We start from the raw sequence: 23171 nt of genomic DNA on the forward strand, positions 1-23171 counted from the left end.
TAATTTGCCCGCTGTGTTGTTCCCCCACCCCACTACACCCTGTGGTGCATTCCGTCTGCTTGCGCACAATGGGAACATACCACACTCCGCCCACGTCACACGTTCGCTCCGTCCATCACAGTACAGCACTATGACCTCTCCATCCCCGCATCGGAGAAGTGGGAGGCATAGTGGGCCTAGATAATCTAGACTAGGCTGGCCTATCACACGATGCGTTCTGCTTGTCTGCGCATGCCACACCCTCCCCACTCATTCGGTCCGGTCTTCATTGTTGGCACACGTTGGCTCTCCCATTCTTTGTTTCGCAAGATAACCAAGTTTCTCAACTGGCAAGGTTTTACATTTTTTTAAATGGCCTATGTGCTGGGAACAGCAGCAGATTCCGCTATAACCGACTCGCGTGTTAGTCTGATTGTGTTATGGCAATATTTTATTTACAAAGATAAAGAAGGGAAAAAAACGGGTTTTTAGAATAGTGTCTTTATAACAGACTTCTCGTTATTTCAGGACTCTTTATAAGTGGATTCCACTGTAGTAAATAATACGACACATTAAACTGTTTCCATCCTCCTCATTGATGAGTTCGTGTTCAGTATTTTAACATTCTTAGGCAATGTTGTGAAATCAGTTTTTTCACACCTTCTCGTAAGCAATTGTTTTTATCAATCCAGTAACTAATGAGCCTCTGTTTACTGTTGTGAATACATAATACATGTAGAATGTGCAAATCTGCTTCTGTTTCACTGTTTTATATTTGGAGTTGGAAACTTTCAGTTTTAACAGAAGAAAGCATCCTCTGGGGTTTTGTAGTTTTCTGCTGAGGAGGTGTTTCAGTATCCCTTGGCTATAACAGAGCTGCCGGGATCGATGTGATATGCCTGTTATTACTGAATCCTGTTGTAGATGTGGATCAGGTTTATATATACTCTATGTGATGATTATTAAATGTGATTGTTTTTATTAGATACTAACATATAAATTATATATTACCTACAACAGTTCAATAAATTCTTGCCCCTTTCTTTTCCAGTGATATATATTTTTTCTCATCTTTATAATCTTCCTTTTTCTAGTTTCTTTCATTCTTAGTATCATAGAGGTTGACTAGCCATAATTTAAGATGCACGGGTGACAATTATAATTCAATAATTGTATTTGTATGTAGCGCATATTTCTAGGTTGACTAGCCATAATTTAAGATGCACGGGTGACAATTATAATTCAATAATTGTATTTGTATGTAGCGCATATTTCTACAGCATGCTCTGTGCCTTTTACAATTATTCATAATCAAATACGAGTAGTTATCACAGTTAAGAAAAGGAACACACGTCCATCTGCGGTAGATCCAAGTGCCCAGTGCCTACTTTTCACCCAGTCCTATTATTCCCATTGCAAGTCACACTGCACAATGGGAAAAAATCATGACAATGTGGTGCCAGACCAAGGCCGTATTCTCACTGACCAGGTTTGCATGAACACCAAAAGGCATCCAGCTTTGCCCCTTCATCTCCTGGACATATAGTATGGCACATCATAAAATGTGTACACAACACGATCAACTTCTAAGGCTTACTGTGGGTCAAGCAAGTGCAATTTGAAAGGAAACATGCTAGACCTGTATTTATAGTACATTAGTTTTGGTGAGGGCGATGGAACTACCTCTTTTTGTTTGTTTGTTTTTGTAAAGTGTTTTACGGCGCTCAAAACTGCATGAGGTCATATGAGCGCGCGGGACACACCTAATATTTTCAGTTGGTAGGAAATTTCGAATTTTGCCCAGGTGGCGACCGAAGCCTACTCTTATCGATTTTAGACCACCAAGGGATCTTTAACGTGCGCAACTTGCACACGGGCCCTCCGAGATTTTTCGCCCTTGTCCGAGAAGGCTAGGTGTAGATCTTTCCTACCAGAAGATCAGGGGTGTGGCTGAAAGACAGCAGTAAGAAGAAGCGAAGGAGTAGCACTAGTAGCAGTAGAAAGGCTGCAGAAAGAATCAGGAGCCCAGAAGAAGGGGCAGAAAGAGGAGACGAAAGCAGACGACAGAACATAGCAGAGAGCAGGAAATTAGGTGAAAGGAGACAAATTTAGAGAAGAAAATTTTTCGGTCGCTACCCGGATTCGAACCCGGGACCTTTGAATGAGAGGCCAACACCTTAACCTCTAGGCCCTGAGAGTCCCCTGAACTACCTCTTCAAACATAGCAGATTACGATAACAGTCTGAAAAGTCTTGACACTCAATCCATATTCCATGATTACATAAAAGTTCTTTAAAATCAGGAAACAAGTTGTGGTTTGGCACAAGGTGTTCAATGATTTTCCAAGTAACTTTAGAGAAAGAAGTATCAACACACAGACAGACAGTGAGCCCAAAACCACACACACTGTTCTATACAAAAAATACAATGAAAACATTTTGTTTGATTTCAAAAGAGTAAGCTTTAAAACCATGTTTTATTACGCTGAAATGGCAGCCATCATAAAGACACTAAAAGTACAAAATACAATGAAAATCCACACAAATGTGAGCAATTAACAAATTGCTTCCTGCAAGGCAGCAGGAAGCAAATTCATTAAAAATTTGAAGGGAAAAAATATATAAATACATTTTAAGTTAAAATAGTAAAGTAAATGAAAAACTGTGAAGTCGATGAAAGCCCTAAGGCCGCTAAAACATCACAGGTAGTCCAATATGAAATGCACTGTCAAGCAATCTATAAATGTCAAAACAGCCTAAATTTTACAGAAAACATTAAACTGAAGTCCAAACTTTGGCAACACCCATTGTGTATACAGGTTAAATCATGCCCTGTGAATGGCAGACAGAAAGTGTCTCTCAGGAAAGATTTGAACATCCCTTGATTCTGAAAACAAACAAAACAAAGAGTCTTTTTTAAATAAAGGAATCCTTGTGACACTTAAACATGTTGTATGCACCTGTAAAAGAAAGGAACAAATCAAAGCTTTATACTTTCTTTTTCTTAACAACATTTTGTGTGTTTTTCCAACAGAGAAAAAAAAATAAATCTCACTGTAAAAGTACAGCTGGGTTGAGATGAGACTCATAATCGTGAGGTTGTGGGTTTGGGGGTTTGAGCCTCAGCCCGACGTTATGTCCTTGGAAAAGGCATTTGCACTGATTTCCCTCACTTCACCCAAGTGTGAACAGATACCCAGCCATAGACAGGGAAAGATCTTGTCAGTATGTTAGTGTTTCAATGCCTGTAAAATGGCAGCTTGCACTGAATGATTCCCAGGAAGTTGAGATTATTTCAGGATGCTATCAGGTCTGCTGGGGTAACAATATATAGATTGCAAGGTGCTGAGAGCTTGGTGTTGAGCGGGAATTAGCGCTATACAATGCTATCTATAATTGTTATTAAATAACAATGTCAAAGGATAGCTAGCTATTTATGTGACAATTTGCCATGATGTAACAAAACATCGATAAAAAGTCATATAATATGTCATACGATAGAAATATGCATAAAAGATGATAAAATAATATTGAAAGCACAAATAAAACTAAATACATTCAACAAATATAGAAAAAAAAAATGTCTTGCAAAGGCACTTTTGAAGGAGCACATCCACACATGTGATGATGATATAAACCAAGTTAAAATGGACAAGTTCGGATTTTTAAAAAGTATACCATTTAGCAACATCTACTTTCTCACTGGAACAATAAAAACATATTCATCACTGCAAATACCAAACTGAATATGAAAGTCATTTTGACAAGCTTTAATAATAAACAGCTTAAGTTGAAAAGAAGAAAAGAACTGAGACAAGAATGACCACAAGAGACAAAAATCATTTCAGATCGACAACCATGCAGCCAAAAAAGAACGAAACCAAAACCCAAAAATGAAAATCCCTGACATATAAAACCTGAACAAACAGCAAAAAAAAAAAATGTCTTGAGACATTTCATGTGTAAAAGTAAGAAAGTAAAAATTGTTTTTAAAAAAAAAGGAAAAAAAAAAAGAAAGAAAAAAAGAGGCAAAAAGCCATGAATATCTTTCATAATTAAATAGAAAAAATCCATTACTGATACCATGACTTGCAATGATAAAAGATAAGACTGCCAGGAAGTGCTGTAATGGCTTGTGGTGAATAATTTATTTCAAAGAGCCAGAAAATTAAATCTGTATGCTCAGTTGTAGTTAGTTACAAACTGTGAGGAGAGAGAAGTCGAATCATTGCATTAGGATACGGCGAAAATAATACGGCGACACATGATCACAAATGAACAATTGTGAAAAAAGTACCTACAGTTTTTGTCTATAAATACGTCTATTTTCAGTGTGATTTCCATACTAGAATTTGCTTGCCTATAATTTTAATAATAATTCACCTGATGAATCAGTCCATTTTGAAGAAAAATGTAAAGGAGTAATATAATTGAACTAGCTTAATTTATTGCCCACCATTCGAAGGTCTAAGATTTTAAGTTTTGGAGGATTCATGTTCATTTTTATCCATACAGCTTCTAACCTATACTAAACAAAGGATACTCACATTTTTTTAAAGTGGGAAAATGAAACCCATGGCTCAATTCTGACTGATTTCACAATGACACATAGCGACAGAATCCCCATCAAAGTCCAACTTAATATAGGGGGAAAAAAGTCAAGTTTGCCACAGCAATATATATACCAAATAAGCACTATTTATTGAACAGTTGAAAAGTCAAATATCATACTGGTCATTCATACAAATGTTGAAAAGTAAATCACCCGTAAATCAAAATTTTGGCCTTGAAATTATTGTCCATAACAACATTGCAAATGTTATTGAACAAATAAAATTAACAACTTCTCTTTTTTTAAAAAGTTTTATACTGAGAAAACATCAAACAACCTTAATTTACGAAAGGCAATACAAAAAATGTTGAAAAGGTACAACTACAAGCCATCTTCATTCAGAGTTCCATTATTTACACCAGTGGAGACTGAAACCTTTGCAAAACTTTGGCAGTGGAGACTGAAACCTTTGCAAAACTTTGGCAGTGGAGACTGAAACCTTTGCAAAACTTTGGGGTTAATGCAAAATAAGATGGATCCACTTTTCTAAGTGAGCACTCTGATGTGGCGTCTGTGGCCTAGTGGTTAGGCTACTGGACCCATAATCATGAGGTTGCGGGGTCGGGGGTTCGAGCCACTGGCCCGACGTTGAGTCCTTGGGAAAGACACTTTACACAAATTTTCCTCAATTCACACAGGTGGGAATGGGTACCCGGCCATAGACAGCGAAAGATCTTGTCAGTAAGTTAGTGTTTTAAGGCCTATAAATGGCTACTTGCACTGTATGTGTCCCAGGAAGTTGAGATTGTTTCGGAATGCTCTCAGGTCTGCTGGGGTAATAGTATAGATTGTTAAGTGCATAGAGCTTGCTGTTGAGCAGGGATTTGTGCTACACAAATGCCATCTATTATTATCTATTATTATTACTGACTTGTACTATACAAAAGGGAACAGCTTTAAAAAAAACCAAAAAAAACATTAAAAGCATTGAAAGACCAATAAATATGATGTTCAGCTAAACTTTGATAAATCCCTGCAGCATCTTATGTTAGTGGCCTTATGAAATGAGTCCTATGGTACATTAAGGGAAATTTGTATAAGTAATTTGTTAAGCACTAAATCTTCAAAATGAAAACAAATCTGATTTTGGAAGAAAACAAAATCTGGATATGATGTAACTTAAACTGAACCACCAAAAAGAATGCGGTCATAACTTTCTTTCTTTCAAGATAAATGTATTTTTTATTTCAACAAGAAGACAACCTGTCAAAAAGAAATAAAACTAGAGATCAACAATTGTGTCATGGCATTTAATTATTAATAAAAATAATATAAATAATAGATTACACTAAATTCAGTCTGTAAAGATAAAGGTTGCTACAATTCTCCATTTAATACCAGGAACACAGCAATGAAAAATTAGTCCCAACCATCTTCTACATTATCCATGCACGTATTTTGGGATTTATTCCCCAAAATCCTTCATCAACCACAGATTTCTCATTCTAATGACCAAACCTGAGGATCTTGAATCTTCACACCACACAGACTTTAAATAAAGACAACTTAAGCTGAGAAGTAGGTTAGTGCAAACAAAGCTAATCAACCTTTTCAGCCTCTTGTGGTAATGTACAGATTCCACAACCATACTATGGAAAACAAAGAACATAATATGCTACAACAATAGGCCTTACTATTTTCACACATACTGTAGGGGACAAGTGGGTAGTTTGGACCACCTCACTATCAAGACAACGAATACAAAAAAGTAAGTTCCAAGCACCTGTATTTTCCAGGGGAAATCACTCTGACAAATGGGTAGCAGTAAAGATGGCGAGAAATGAACCGCGAACGAAATGGTGAGTTAACTTTTATTTTTCACGTCTTTCTTACTATATTTAAGGTCAAATATATGTGTGTACTCACTGAATTATAAGTCATATATTTCATTAAAATGGCTTTCATTACCCTTTATCCACTTTAGTTAGCTGGTATAGCTTGACGAGGGCCACTCGATAGCCAGTGAGGTATGAGAAGGAAAAATAGTGTGCATTGTGTGGCTAATATGGACCACTTCCTTTGGGTAATATGGACCTATTACCCATACATGGTCTATATTACCCACCCTCTTTTTGGCACCCTTTAAAGCATAATTTTTGTTTAAATAATCCTGTCAGTGGCCAGTGGAGGTAAGAATAAATGAACCTGTCAGTACCTGCTTTTCACCTTTTCAATAAAATTAATCTTTAGTTTTAATATTCCTCTTTTCAGTGGACAGTGGACACAAGACGAACTGGACCTGGCAATATCTGCTTTCGAAATGGAGACTGCGGCTTGAACAAGGCTACAAATATGTATGGTGTGCCAAAGGCTACCCTAAAATGGTACCTTGATGGGACCAACAAGCACACAAAGGGCACAAAGCAAGTGACTTCCCTTTGTTCAGCATGGCACATTCTCTACTGTGACAACTACTACACTTCTGTGAAACTGTTCACTGTCTTGTCAAGGGATCAGATAAGGGCTGTGGAGACCATTCTCGAAAACCGCAAAAACTTTCCCAAAGCTATCGGCAAAAAGGAAAAGTTGAAAAAAGGTGGCGCACCCTTATCTGCTAGGCATGAAAAAATGCTTCCGTGTCCAGGCAAGACTCCAAACGAGTCAGTATGATCTCAACTGTTCATAGCAACGAAATAGAAATAAAGCAGACTAGAAGCAGGCAGGAACATCTGGATTGAGAACAGTTACCAAACCAGTGTGTGCAGTAGATTACAACAAGTGTATGGGGGGTGTTGACCTCTTTGATCAAATGTCAGCATACTATGCCTACCCCTACAAAAGCTGCAAGTGGTAAAAGGCTTTATTCCATTTCATAATAGAAACAGCCCTAGTGAATGAACATATTTTGTTCAACGCTGCAAATCCTGGTTAAAAAATGACCAAAAAGAGATTCAGGGAGGAAGTCTCTCTGGCTCTGATTGCTGCTCAAACTCGACGTCGATCCCTGGCAAAATGGCAATCAGCGCCTGACCCCTCACCAGCAGCAGAATCACAGATTGGGGCAGCCCATTACCCTTCAAAGTGTGAAGATGAACGTTACAGGCCTGACTGCAAAATGGGCTCAAAAGTGAAGGTCAGGACGCAGACTCGTTTCTGGTGTAAAAAATGTGGAGTTGCTATGTATCCCTGTTTCACGCTATACCATACCAAAGAGAAGTTAGCAAAAGCAAGGCGAGTTGCAGAGAAGAAGGGGGATGTTGCAAGGAAGAAGCCAAGAAAGCAGTAGATAGCAGTTATAAACTTACTTGTAAGTTTACACAAACTGTTAGTCCATTTTTTAAATGTGCTGTTGTGTTCTGAGTTTGCATGCAAAGCGTTTATCTATAACTGGCCTTCCTTTTTCTTTCATACAGACATTCCAATCCAGGAAACACCCCAAAAAGGTTGACAATTCATTATTTTCATGATTTTCACATAGATTGGAAAATGTAATTTACATTATATGAAAACAGAAAGCTGAAATATCTCAATATAGGTATGTTCTCATACTCTAAGATTCAGCATGTTAAGGGTTAAAGAAATCTGTGTGTCTACAAAATTTCATAGTGTTATGTCCATAAATGCATACTCTGTGTTGGTTTGAAAAAAAAATGGTCGATATTACTCACATGTCCCTTACTTCTTACATTTCAGGTATTCCTAGCTCAGAGCTTGAGGAGAAAATCAAGTTTTTGTTTCAATTAGTCACTCCTCAAATAAGTTAATTATGTTCAGGGAAAAAAAGAATACGGATAGAAAATTAAAATAAAAAACATAATGTCTGGACAGAAGCCTGTACGAAAATGAACCTGCAGTATTCATAATTAAAACAACACTCCTCTCCTGAGGTAAGTCTTACTGTCTTTTTTTATCACGAGAAAGGAGGCACTTAAGGCCATATTCTCCTCCCCATTCAATTGAAGGGGTGGGGTGGGGGTTAGTGCATCTGCATCAATATCCATATTTTCCTGCAACAGTAAGAACACTGACGTACAGAATTTGAGATATAGTACATGATGGAGCTGTATCAAAACTAACCAAAAAAAACTTCAATCTTGACACTGCAAAACAACCAATAAAAAGAAGGTATGCAGAAAAAACAAAAACTGATAATGCAAATGCCCTGTTCAGTGAAAGCATTCTTACTTCCAAGGAATTCAGATTGTATAACTTCTAAAACCAAAATGCACTTTCCTTAACCCCTTCTCTCTCTAACATAATTCCTCATAAAGGATTTGAACAAAGTATGGGCCACTCTAAAGACTAGTCATGAACAGACACACAGTACACTCATCCCATGGCTATAATCACTGTTGACTTAATCTTTATATTTCAAACACTCATCACCTTTACCCCTAAAGGCTATAATAGAAGCAGGGTACAGTATGGGGTCGTTGTCAAAGATAACAGTTCTATCACAAAAATATTCTCAATGATTTCTCTTCAAAGCACGTACAAGAAAGAGTACATATTGTACATGTACTACATTTGCATATGTGACATCTGTATATATTGGAATATTGAATTCGATGTAGAACTGCAAGAAAGCTTAATAACAATACAATTCCCACACAACATAAAAGGTTGTTTAAAAAAAATATATTACACCTTAACTCGCCCGAGACCGCCTGCGAATTCCCTTACGCGCTCCACCCTGACTCGCCCGGAACCGCCCGCGCCGACCTAGCGTCTTTACAAACGAAGACCCGCCTTGACGAGACTGGGGGGGGGGGGGGGGGGGGGGGGGGGGGCGAGATTTTGATGTGCATAGTTATTGCAAAAAGTTTCTTCTTTCGTTTGATACCAAAACGAAATTTTTCGGGCCAGTAGTTTTAGTATTAGAGCCGAACGAAGTGCGATCGCGTTACCAACACTTCGAAAGTGTCTCGACTTATTGAAAAGAGACACAATTGAGTTCGAAAAAGGAAATAACGATGGATTTCAGCAAAAACAAGCATATATGACAAATCAGATGACTCAGATTTTGATGAAAACGTTGGAGCAATAGTTTGGGGCGATTCAGATGGATCAGACGTAGAAAATCTAGAATTTAGATCTAGGGCCCGACCGCGAGGCTGAGAGTGAAAGTGACGGGTCGGACAACCCGATTGAACTAAAGTTAGAACATTTCCAACAGTTTGCGCATACATAAAGTTATACTTTTCTGAAACTACATTCATTTTTCGTTTTAACATTTATTTTTTCAGGATTTGTGGAATTTGTTTGGTATTTTTTAAATGCGTTTTTTAAAGGCTTGTATTCACGGGGGGGGTGGGTACTTTCCCCTTGCTTAGGATCTAACAATGGACTTCCCGTCCAGACCCTTAGGGTGTAAAGTGTTAAATATAGATTTTCTTGTTTAGTTTTCATAGATAAACTCATCCGAAGTTCAACTTAACAATTGGGACTTGCAAAGAAGAAGAGGTCCTGGGACCAAAGTAGAAGATCAACGTAACCAAAGATCAGCTCAAGTCAGTTCAACACAAGTGGAGTCGACTGTGGTAGGGAAACATTCAGGCTGCAATGACAGGGCAGTAATTACACTGCTTCAACAAGACAACCTGAAACAAAGCAGTGAAAGTCCAATACCTACATCATAAAATATAAATAAATTTGACCTTATACATTAGAAGCTGCCACAAAGCTGACTTATCCACCTGCACTGACACAAGCTATACATGCATACACCAACACATACCCAAAAGAACAATGCCTGCACGTTACCAACAATATAGACTAACAGATTTCAAAAGTTCAAAAATGGATATAATATGCAAAATTCCCTTTTCACTGTGACCATACATCTTACTTTAAACAATACCAAAAATTAAAACATTCAAAGCATTTTGATTTGATGCTACGAAAATAGTATGTAGTATGAATTCAAGATAAGAGTGAGAAAAGTTTCGCAGCAAATACATGTAACAAATTACTTACTCACATCAAAACTATTAGGTGTATTGAAAACATGTATATGGCATTGTTGGAAAGTTTAAATGGAAATTTAGCTCATAAACAAGCAATTATTTTTATACTTTATGATCTGCATTGGATTCCTGATGGACAGAGACTTCAGTTGACAAAAAAAAAATAAATTTGTCAATAGTCTTGAACAATGTCACTTCTGTGTACATACTACTGCAAGTACCTTACAAGAAAGCAAAACAGCACACATCAGCAGCTCAGTGTAAAGTGAGCATCCTACATCATTTTTCAACGCATCATATGACGGAGTCTTACACTAAGCAATCGACATGTGTGTTTTGTTCACATTTCAACATTATTTACTCAAAGTGCCACCAGACTGCCACTACATGTGGCTCTCACCAACAACACAACACAATGACACAAAGACAACATTTAACTCATGCACTAAGTTATTAATTTTTTAAAACCCATGAGCTCTAAATGGCAAATAGAATGTATCTTATTATTAAGTGGCGTCGGTGGCCTAGTAGTTAGGCTCTCGGACTCGCAACCGTAAGGTCGTGGGTTCAAATCCCGTCAGGGACCCGACGTTGTGTCCTTGGGAAAGGCACTTTACACGAATTTTCCTCACTTCACCCAGGTGGGAATGGGTACCCGGCTATAGACAGCGAAAGATCTTGTCAGTTTGTTAGTGTTTGAGCGCTTAATCAGCTGCTTGCACTGTATGCTTCCCGGGAAGCTGAGAATGTTTCGGAGTGTTCTATGGTCTGCTGGGGTAATAATATAGTGTAAAGCGCATAGAGCCTGCTGTTGAGCGGGGATATGCGCTATACAAATGCTATCTATTATTTATTATTATTAGATGCTTTGTAAGTTGATGATGGCACACCGACTATAATTGGGCACACAGTGAAAGAATTAAAACTCTACCATCTCTCACTACAAAACAAGATTTAAAAAAAAAAGAAAAATCCTGATGCTCCACTATTAAAATCAGACTACTGTACATGCACATTTAAGACAGAAAAGTGCCCCTGTAGAGTCAAAAGAGCAATACAAGTAGCAAAAAAAAATATTTTAAAATTTCAGAGTTTAAATATTTCTGTCATATTGAGGCACATAATTGCACCTTTTAAATAAACATACACACTTGAAATGATCACAACAGAGTTTCATTTCCCTGTACTTCCAACATGACAATGAACTTTCAAGTTGTTCTACAAAATGTACACAAAATACAGCACCAAATATTCATTTTGAAAAGGTTCTTTTCATAATAATTATTCAGGCATACAGTCACACCTGCAATGACAGACACCTATCTATGGTCGAACCTCTCAGCTGCCTCCAATATATAGAAACCTGTGAAAAGCATGAATCGAATTTTTAATTTCCTGCTTCCAGCCATTCAACGAACCAAAAACAAGGAGTTTTATGTTTCATGAACGCTCCTTGGTGGAACAAAAGTAGGTCTGATCCTATACTATAAACTGACCACACAAAGCTAGCCAGGGAAGAAATTATACAATCTTACTACTGACCAGTGAGGCCTGACAAGGGCAGTGTTTGTTAGCATACAAATGCTATATTTTTGTTCGTAGGAAAGCCAGAGAGTCTGCACTCTTTGCCCCTTATAAAAACTTCACAAAGAATGACATCCTCTGTAAATCTCCTAGTCAGCAGCAGCGGCCTCAGGACCACCACCACCGTCCACACCGTTGGCTCCTATATTCAAATGAACATCTGACACAGTACAATCTCCATCCCCAGAGGTTTTCTCAGCACCCCTGGAAGCCGCCTGCAACAAATGAGGGTGGAACTTCTCCAAGGCCCACTGAATAGCCCAGATGGCAAGGGGTCTCATGTAAGCCAGTGAGCGGTAGCCCTGGTTCAATGTGTAGGCTTCAGGTGTCTGGAAATGCAAGCCAAGCACTTCCCAACATACATGATGAGCTCCGTAAGCTGTCCTGAAGCCCTCTTCAATCATGCCCTAAAAGGACCAATAAAAAAGGGTACATAAAACAGGTGTTTAATTTACTAAAACAAAATGAGGTAAATTGTTCATTTTTAACTTAATTAAAGAAGTTGCTGGAAAAATAAAAAAGCAAAACATATGTGACCACTTACATCACCTTTCTCTCACCTTAATCATTGAAACAAAATGGCAAAACATAATTAAACTTCATAGAAAGGTGAACAGACAAAGGGAAGAGGATGCACAAAGACTTACCGCTAAAATTTAAAAAACCCCACAGAAATAGACGGCGCTGGTTTGTGCATTCATGACTAAAATTGAAAAGCTCTCTCTCGTTTGTTTTTTCTCCAAAATCAAAATCACACACCCAAAAGTTGACACACTCTCCTCTTGCACAAAAATGAATTGGACACACATATACGCAGACCTACTTATGCAAGCACAATCACATTCACATCAACATACACATAAACACGTAACACATGAATAGAAAAATAAATTTCTATGTTTAAAATAACTCCTAAATAATTCTATTCACTCTATTATATGGAGCTGAAGAAATATATAATAAAAACGAGTGTTAAGCAGTAATTATCGAATCATTTTTTGGTCCCTCCATCTGGCTATTGCGTGCACACTAAAGTAGGTACTGTGATGAAAAGCAGACAAACTTATTTTTTATTAGTACATATAATGTTGTTCTCAAACAAAAGATTTAAGCACTTGTACAGACTGACTTTATTGATTTCAGAATCAGTACAGATAGTGTCTATTGGTTGCACAAATATCGAGCATCCAAGACTGCATTTGCAATATGAATTTACTATGTTACCTCATTCTTTGTGAGCAAAAATCAGCCCCACTGAATCAGAAGTCAAACAGGAGGCTAACAGAACTCATTGGTATGATATCAAAGAAAATGAAGTTGATTTGTTATTAACTACTTTCAGAAACTCAAAATTGCAAAACAAGGTACAAGGAACAGAAAAATCGCTGTAAAAAGTTATTGGTACCACCAAAATTAATTAAAGATTTTGACATGTTTTTATAACTCGAGCCTTAAACTATACCTGAAAGTCAACATTTGAGTTGAATTGAAGCATACTTACATGAATATTCTTCAGTCTGGAAATTGAAAAAAAAAAGTATAAAAGAAAAATACACCTTTCAAGCAAAGCATTGACACAGAGGATATAGGTGGAAGAAAAAGGACAAACCTCTTGAATCATGGTTGCTGCTAGGGCATAGGTAATTCCAGTCCAAAACTCTTCCGACTGAGGGGAGCTGAGATCCATACTTCCATCAGGCCTAGTACCATTAATGGCTCCCATGTAACCACCTTGGAACCCTAAGACATTGTTCTTATATATCGCAGACAATGCTTTCTGAATATGGTCTGGCGGGAACAACTGGAATAACAGCAAAGATAATAAAAGTCAATATAAAGAAATATTTGAGACAAGCGAAAAAAATTATGGGATCTAAAAAAAGGGTCACTTTTCAGGAAAAGCAACCCACCCCCCACTCCCCAAAAAAACAACAAAACAAACAACAAAACAACACAAAAACAAACACAAAAAACAACCAAACCAAACTTTTCTCTCACAGCATCTCATTAGCGATACTTTTCCCCACACATAGCAAACTACGGGCATACTGCTTAACACAATGGTGTACTATCATGAACCTCTTCCTTTAAAGAAATATCTCAAGACAGTTTGGTCTCTTTCTATCAATACAGAAGGAGACCTAAGGAATAAACCTCTAACAGTATTTATGGAACAACAACACGCATAACGAACTGGTCAACAAACATGATACAAGCACATTTGAAAAACTATTTGAGATCGCTAAGCCCAGTTGTTGATATCCATCCCAGGACACACAAAGCATGCCCTTTTGTTCTAGAAAATGCTTTCTTCTATGAGACAGAAGGAGAAAGTGGGCAGGGGGGGGAGAGAGAGAGTGAGATAGAGAGAGAGAGAGAGAGAGAGAGAGAGAGAGAAAGAGAGAGAGAGAGAGAGAGAGAGAGAGAGGGGGAGGGAGGGAGGGAGGGAGGGAGGGAAGGAAAGAGAGAGAGAGGTGGGGAGGGAGAGGGGGGATAAGGAGAGAGAGAGAGAGAGAGAGAGAGAGAGAGAGAGAGAGAGAGAGAGAGAGAGAGGGGGGGGCAGGCTAGCAGCAAGCAAACAAGCTAGTAGGCAGACAGACAGACAGACAGACAGACAGACAGACAGAGAGGAAATGGGATGGGTGAGTGCAGATCTCTTTAGCAGTTGTCTATGAGTCCTCAACTCACATGAGAAAAACTTCTTAACACTTGCACAGATACAGAAGCGAGCCAGAATATTTTCAACAGAGAATGACAAATAAACTTACTTTATCATCTTGAAGATCAGAGGCCTTAAGAAACCACTGCCCTGCTAACTGGTCTGCCATAACGCTGTCATGATGGCCACTAGTGCTACTGTCGTAGTTATAGTATGACCCTGGAGTGAACAAATAAATACAATTAAGAAATACAGGACCCAGCATAGGTAAACTTCACTTTCCCCTGGAGCCCTCTGTGGTTTTTGTCATTGACAGAGAAGAACAAAGAAGGACTTTTTTTTTGTAAGCTCTCACAGGCATCGAAGAGACAGCAAGGTTAATATACTGTTCTAACCTTTTTAGCTTGAGGAAAAGAATTATGAAAATTGTCTACTTTCGAAATGTAAACCACTAAAAAGCTACAAACTCTCAGAGGTGAGAATAAAACAAGCAGTACCAATGTATCAATACATGATATTCAAAAAGTGCAAGTGCAGAGAAGTCCTGTTCTAATACAGAATTAATACATTATTTATTTACTCCACTATATTAAAGAGCATATTATATAAAGATGAGAAGAAATAAAATAAGCATTGTTGTCACGGTAATATGTCGAAGAAAATAAAACACCATTACGAATACTAATTACATGTAACTGAGTTTGTTCTCTTATCCAAGAGACCAATAAGTTACTCTTTAACAAAAGTTATCTTTTAAAACTCAAGCTATAACAAGTCAATGAGAACAACTGATTCACAAATAGTATCTAAAGAAATTCATATATAAGAGACATGCACAAGTCAATAAAAAGCAGAATCAAAATTGACTTACTTAAGACATCTCCATAGAGAAAAAAAAGACACCCACCATTCCATATTTTCTTTTCAAAAGAATCATGCCCCTGGTCCAACATGCCCTGGTACAACTCTTGGTCCTCTGAAATGCCAAGCTGTTTTGCCATCTCCACCATCATGCGCAATGCAGCGAGCCACATGCCCCCACAATACGCACTGGTGAAATTTCATTCATCAATAATCTTGGAAATTCAAGATCAACATCATGTGTCACAACGCGGTGGAATCAGGCGCTCGTCAATTTGGGGCACATATTGTTATTGGTATCACCTTAAAGCCTATCCATTTGCCTTGCTTTTGACGAAAAAATATAAATTTATCTTGAATACATGTCAAGATATTGGCGATTGAAGGTGGGGGTGTCCTGGCTTCAGAGGTAAAATTAGCAAGAAAATGGCTGCCAAAGTTGAGTTATTTCCTTAGCGGGAGGGTCCGTGGAAACTGAAAACTTACATCTTGTACGACTTTAATCAACGTTTTTCAGTAAACTACACACAGAAATATGTTCTTTAATTTGCATGAAAGTTGTTGAGCCAAAAAACAAAAATTCAATAAAAAGTTCCCAAACCAGCGGTAAAATGCCAGCTTCTTGACTTTCATTATTTTGACAAGCGCCTGATTACACCACGCTGCCTCACATAATTAATGTTGTATACACAAGATGCATTTTATACAGTAAATAAGTAACTTAAAGTCGAAAGGTAAATAAATGTTACTAATGGTTGAAAATTATTGATTTGGGCAAAAGCATTCATTCCAAAGAGCAAAAAAGCAGCAACGATATCTTTCCATAATCTGTATTGATATCTTAAAGTCTCATATTGTTCAGCATAACAGTCTCAGCAAACTCGAACATCTGTACACATATTTGTAATTACGTCTTTTCCTACTTACACAGCCAAAATATTCTTCCCGATAACATGCTAAATGCAAAAGACCTGAATGCATAAAAGACATTTTTTTTTTCCTTTTTAATCATGGAAAAGGGGGCTCTCGTGGCCTAGAGGTTAAGGTGTTGGTCTCTCATTCAAAGGTCCCGGGTTCGATTCCGGGTAGCGACCAAAAAATTTTCTAATCTAAAATTGTCTCCTTTCACCTCCTTTCCTGATCTCTAACAATGTTCTGTTGTCTGCTTTCATTTCCACTTTCTGCCCCCACTCCCTCACCTCCTTTGCCCCCTCCTCTGGGCTCCTGACTCTTTCTGCAGCCTTTCTACTGCTACTCCTTGGCTCCTCCTAACTGCTGTCTTTCTGCCACACCCCTGATCTCTGGTAGGAAAGATCTACACCTAGCCTTCTCGGACAAGGGCGAAAAATCTCGGAGGGCCCGTGTGCAAGTTGCGCACGTTAAAGATCCCTTGGTGGTCTAAAATCAATAAGAGTAGGCTTCGGCTGCCACCCGGGCAAAATTCAAAATTTCCTACCAACGAAAAAGTATTAGGTGTGTCCCGCGCGCTCATATGACCGTATGCAGTTGCGAGCGCCGTAAAACCCTATACTAAACAAACAAACAAACAATCATGGAAAACTTTGACAATGTAGGTATTTCACTAACTGGCACTTTCCCAAAACTGTGTTTTAATGTAGGTCTTTTTTTTTAACTTGCATACTTTTTTTTTTAACACTTATAAAAAGTTGGAGGTCACCTTCACAAAGAGGGTCACAAAATTATGGTGTGACTGTCTCGGAGGACGTTTCAATCATCACATCTGACCAATCGTTACAATCACTTACCTCGCGCCTTTCATAACCCAAGCGTCAAATGTCTGGTCAGCATAGCCCCCGTTATCAATGAGTCCATCCCCATCAGTGTCCCACACCTTTGATGATTCCACCAGAACCTAGCAAATAAGTTATTCTGCTTGAAGCCATGCAAATCATACATCTTACCCTGGGTACAAACAGCAAATCGTCGACCAGCTGTTCAGATGTACTTAGCCCAAAATTTTCAAGATTTTTAAACTGCATTTTCTTAATCTGTGGCATCGGTTGCAGTTGCAAGAGAAATGTTTTGGCGCAATTCAAATTCTAAATGTTGAAAAATGCACGAAAAGATACAGGTTAGGGTACAATTTTTAAAAGAATGAAACATTTTTTTTTCTTTCTCCTGAAAAATGTTGCTTTCTGGGCTTGATACAGTTGAACAGCTTACCAACAAAACAAGGAGAAGGAAAGTGGAAAAGTGGGTGCTTGTTCTTCTAAAAAAGTGGGCAATAGGACATAAGTAGTTGAAGGATTCATAACACCTTCAAACAATATTTTACTATAATACAAATCAATACTCTACGGGTAAATGGTAGCCTAAATAGTGTTTGAGATATTGATACCAACACCCCCCTCCCCTACCGCCACCCATACATGGTGCTAATCAGAACCAACCAAACAACTAGTATCAGTTGTCGGAGAGAATCTGACCTTTCCTCTATTTATCAAGCTGAGCATACTAAATCCAATCTAAGGAATCCTTTCAAAACTTATTTTTAGCAAGAATGTAGAATTTTCAAACTTTTAAAAGACAATTCCATACTTATTTCCCATGTATGATATTGTAATTTTTCACAGAGTATCTTCCTTCACATAACTGAGCATTCTTCTATTATACCTTTTTATTAGCAGCTAGACAGAGGTGTCTAAATTAACCTCAGCTCATGAACTGAAAAAATTAAGCCTCTGAAATGTAACCAACAATGTTTTACAACATGAAAAGTAGGCTGCAAACAGGGGTAGGAAGTCGCAGAAAAAAGATATCTTTTCCATCGAGCATTTTCCACCCTGGATGGGCTCTCTCTTCTCTCTTTCCTGCTGGACTCTCAGACCCAAAGGTCTAAATACCGCACAAAATAAAGAACGAACTCAACTAACCTTACACTTTGGGTACATGCAGTTCAAATAGTCTGTATCCTTAGTGGCACTGAAATCTCTGTACACTTGTAAGATAAATTTAAGATTCAAATCCTTCCAGTCATCTGTTGGGTGAATATTGTAAGCATTCACTCTCTTCCATGGCTCATCCTCTGAAAAAATAAACAAAAATTACTCTCATAAAATCTGAACTTGTTAGCAAGAGTCTTTCAGGTAGCTCAGTTTGACAATCCTCAAAACAGTATACTCTCTAAGCATTTCAGATTAATAGCTGAACACAAAGGTGAGGAAGAAATCTTTTCGACATACAAAAAATATGAATTATGTGGAAGATCTCGGGAAAATATTTTGGCAAAGCTAGACTTACCAGGGTCACCAATATCATGCGGGATACAGTTTGCCACTTTTCTTATCCCATTAACGCCATTCATCAAAAACTTCACTCCCTCTGAATCTTCTAACGTCACAGTATCACCTGAGGGATAAATCAAGTTTCAAAAATAAGAACAGATGCTTTTTAAGAAAGGAATAAGAAAAGATTAATTTTGGGCAGAAAAATAAACATTTCCACTGCTCCATGTCTCCAAGATTTTAACTAGATATAAAATGATCAACATAAAGGCAAAACACAAAATGTTGCTCTAAATGTTACAGGCTTTTGTATCATCATGTTCTTGTGTCAATCCTTGTTTCTAATATTTAGTCTAACAAAATAAAAAATGCAAAATATATGTGCATATTTTAGTTGAGCAGTATACTGAAATGATGACAGTCAGAAAATCACAAAGGAATTATGAGAAAAAATACAAAAATAACTTGGGAAATGTTAGAAAACCCATAAAATGTAATAAAACAATTCTAAAAAACACATTGAGACATTCCGGAAGAAGCAGTTTATTACCTCATGGGATTTTTAAAAAGTAGTCTGAGTAAAGAGAAGCAAATTGACATAATGTCAACCATTTAGTTTAGGAAAAAGGAGGTCATTAAGACAGACATGAGAGAAAGGAGAGAAGTAGGACAGGCACACTAATGACGCTCTCCAACTATCCAGTCTTTCAAGAAACAAAACTAAGAAAAAAACAATACCTCAGAAGGTAAGATTAGAAAAGATTTCAATCATTGTTCCAAGAGTACAAATAGGTCAACTATGCAAAAAAGCTTGTTGAAATTTGAATCAGGTGGGACTAACCACAGAAATCAACAATTCATAATCCTGGAAACATCAGGTTGGTGACCTTTCTATTTCAAGGGCATGCACTCAAATGAAATCCTATCTACTACAAAAATAAAATGACTTTGTACTTATAATGTGAAACAGATATCACTCATCTAAAAAAATTATGAAGTGAATTACCATAGTCGTACTGAAGAGAGATCTGCAGTTTTGGCCATAACATGAGAAGGGCAAAGGATGAATAGTGGTGAACATCATAGGTGTTGAACATTCGGTATTCTTGACCTGCAAAAGAGGAGGACAGAATTAGGCCACAAAACAATGCCTTAATGGGTATTGGATAGGTAAATAAAAATCCCTTCCGAAGGGTGAATCAAACCTTTCAATAACCCAAAAGTTGAGTAAGAGGACAGGTAGCAACATAGAAGTATAATTTACTTACATGTTGACTCTGTAATCTATGCTTGTGAGCATGCATATGAGTCTGCCCATATTTTCTGTGCAGACATGTGTCATGATATATTCAAAACATAATAACAAATATGGTGATGAAAGATGAACAAGCAATTTTTTGCAATAAAATAAGTATAGTACGTTTTGTGACTTAAACCTCTCGACCACAGCTAACCTGACACCAGTTTGTTTAAGGTTTAACTTCCAACACACCAAGGAATAATGTTAGATTTCAGCATTGCCCAGACTCAATCATATACACTCAAAACTGTGTAAGACAGAAAAACCATTGTTGAGGAGAACAGTGGCTATCTTAGGAAGGCAGCCATCTTACACAGTTTCATTATTATGTAAAAAAATACGTTAATGCAAGGGAGGGAATCAGAAGTGATCATTTGTACTGGTAATAGTTTCATACAGGTGACCGATAGATCAGATTCAACTGTACTTGTTTTGGTCATGAGTCCAGGGACAAAATCTCTAGATAAGACAATATGAAAATACAAAATCATATTGGTAACCAACAGCTGTGACACAAAACAAACAGCTTTTAAGTATACACACTTGAAAGGCACAAGGGAAAAACCAGCGATGTCAGTTTTTTTTCCATTTTTTGGGTTATTGTTCCAAAATGATGATTGGCTGGGTCTGCTTTAGTCTATCTACGTCACATACAGAAAAGCTCTGTCCAGTCTCTGTGAGAGTTAGAAAATATAGCCCACAATGGAAGAATTAGCGATGTCAAGATGTCAAGAACGAATAAACCAGCGATGTCAAGCATACTTTTCTTTGTTGCGCCCCTTGTGACCAATCAGTGCCTATATTTCAGTGAAAATTGTTGATTTGGTGTATGCTTAATGCCCCTATCAAGACTACTAGGTTATTAAAGAGGTGACATCTCTGAGTTTAACATCAATCCCCGAAACGACAGAGCCAAATAGGAATTTCATGTTAAGTTCCTTTTCCAAGGACGCAACGTTGTACCGAGCTGTGGCTCAAACCCCCCACTGGTATTATATGCCGAAACATTATTCAATGAGCACCCATGTTGCACTAACCTTTGATTATTCGAAGAACTTGGGCTACCCAAACATCTCAGCAAACTATTTGCCCAATTGTTGGCTGATATCTCTCTTCTCCTTTAAAATCTACTGTCTAAGTGAGACAGTCAGCAAAAAGGGAGGAGACGATGCGGCCAGCATGCTGCTACAACACTTTCTACACATTCTGCCAGTTGACGTGACTCATGCGCAGGCCAAAACAAGAACAGAACTGTGATCTGGTTTCTTTATCATGTTGGAGTCCATCAGGGAAGGTACGAAAAAGTGAAAATCTCGTTTCCAGTGAAAGGCCACAGCTACATGGAATGCGACAGAGACATGGCAGATGTGAAAGAGAAGGTCAGTGTAGATATTCCAGCCAGTTAGGTGGAACAATTCAAGACAGAGCCCTTTGGAAACCCTCGCTGCTCCAGATAGTGGGGATGACACGAGCCATATTCCAGAATGTGTCAGAAAATCTTAAACCGTACTACCATGTCTCCTGCCTTATACCCACTCGACCTCAGCTTGAAACCTGAATCTCACAGGCCCATCTGCAGCTAATGCAGTATAGAGAGAGCTGGAATATGGTCCGTTTCACTCAGCAATCATTATGAAGCCAGTGGAAAAGAAACGTGCTGCAAGACTCCTGCCCCTGAAACTCTATAAGAGCCCACTAACCACCAAAGCTACCAATTAATGTGCAGACATGAAGGTCTAAAAGGAGTTCTGGCCCGATAGCTTTTCTCCAAATTGCCCCATGCTGGAGGAATAAGTGCCGCTCAAGAGTCTGATGACTCAGAGTTGTCATCGAAAAATGAATATCATATAATATAAAAATAAACAGAGTAAATATAGCAAAATGGTGTGCAATTTTCTTGTTCAAATCATTTAGCTTTGTTTGTATGCACAAATGAGTATAGAAACTCACGATTCATTGACTTTCTTGAAGATGGAGACCTTGCCAACAGCTTACAAGGGAAAAACCAGCGAGCGCTGTCAGTTTGCTACATAGTTTTTCTATTTTGCTCTCACCGCAACACCCATAACACGTGGACTGTGAAAATTTCTGGTTTACAAAACAAATGGTCATACTTGAAGTCAATGTTAACAGTGGAGAGATCATTGGTGCAGAAAAAGAGTTATCTCAGAATTGCCAAAACCTGACATCGCTGGTTTTTCCATTGTGTCCTTCACTTCTTTATCTCATTTCTTTTATAAATAACAACATTAATTTTTCAGATGTTCTACCTTCCAAATATGCAAATCGACCATACTCTTGCACAGTAGAATGATGTGATTCAGTTTTACATCCTTTCACTGGCTCAATCCACACAGTTCCACCATCACTGACAAAATACAGTTCGTTGAAGATTGCAGACTTGTACCAAGCAGGAATGGAACTGAAAAGAAAAAAATCCCTCAAAACTTGAATTCTTCATAAGGCACTTTCAGTTTTAAAAAAGAAGTCCATCATGCAGCGATGTTCTAATTTGTTGACTGTTACATGAGCAAGAAGACATCTGTTCACTAGTTCAAAACAAACCCTGTCTTTAGCATTCACACCTTTTACCATCTCGTTATTTTTGTAAGGGGCGCTTTAGGAAATAATATCCCCATCATCATTTAGTCAAAAGCAAAGCTTGCTATAACATGTGAATGTGGAATTTGTGGATGCTGGTGCTCATGGCCTCACACCTGGGTAAGGAGTGGATAAATTCATCAGTAACAGAACTATGTCAAATCAAAAATTATTTGTAGAAATCTTAAGCTGCTGAGTAACTACCAGGAGTCATCAAAAGAACTACTTACTCCTGCACTTACACTTTAATTATACCAGCACGGCTGAGTAAAGAAAGCATAGAAAAAGAAATAGTTTGAGATCACAAAAGGCATTCATTAGACACTAAAGTAATAGTTGAAAGCATAAATAGCTTCTTAAAAGTTTTTCTAACAAAGAAACAAATGATATCCTTGACAAAGAAATAGATTTTAGTTATATTATAT

At 37.8% G+C, this 23171-nt stretch overlaps 1 protein-coding gene across 1 annotated transcript in view; it reads right to left on the reverse strand.

The window, feature by feature from the left end:
* Positions 1-11287: 11287 nt before the first annotated feature.
* The window catches only part of LOC101852949 (non-lysosomal glucosylceramidase), a 31974-nt gene continuing 20090 nt past the window's right edge, over positions 11288-23171 (reverse strand). The window contains exons 10-18 of the mRNA XM_005105168.3: positions 22416-22567; positions 19852-19956; positions 18862-18969; positions 18495-18646; positions 17367-17473; positions 15647-15789; positions 14849-14958; positions 13690-13881; positions 11288-12487 (exon numbers count right to left, since the gene is read on the reverse strand). Of these exons, the coding sequence (XP_005105225.1) occupies positions 12170-12487; positions 13690-13881; positions 14849-14958; positions 15647-15789; positions 17367-17473; positions 18495-18646; positions 18862-18969; positions 19852-19956; positions 22416-22567 (1387 nt within the window). The 3' untranslated portion in view covers positions 11288-12169. The remainder of the gene's footprint in view (positions 12488-13689; positions 13882-14848; positions 14959-15646; positions 15790-17366; positions 17474-18494; positions 18647-18861; positions 18970-19851; positions 19957-22415; positions 22568-23171) is intronic.

This window comes from Aplysia californica, unplaced genomic scaffold (genome assembly GCF_000002075.1).
Source record: "Aplysia californica isolate F4 #8 unplaced genomic scaffold, AplCal3.0 scaffold00455, whole genome shotgun sequence".
Taxonomy (NCBI): Eukaryota; Metazoa; Mollusca; class Gastropoda; order Aplysiida; family Aplysiidae; genus Aplysia; species Aplysia californica.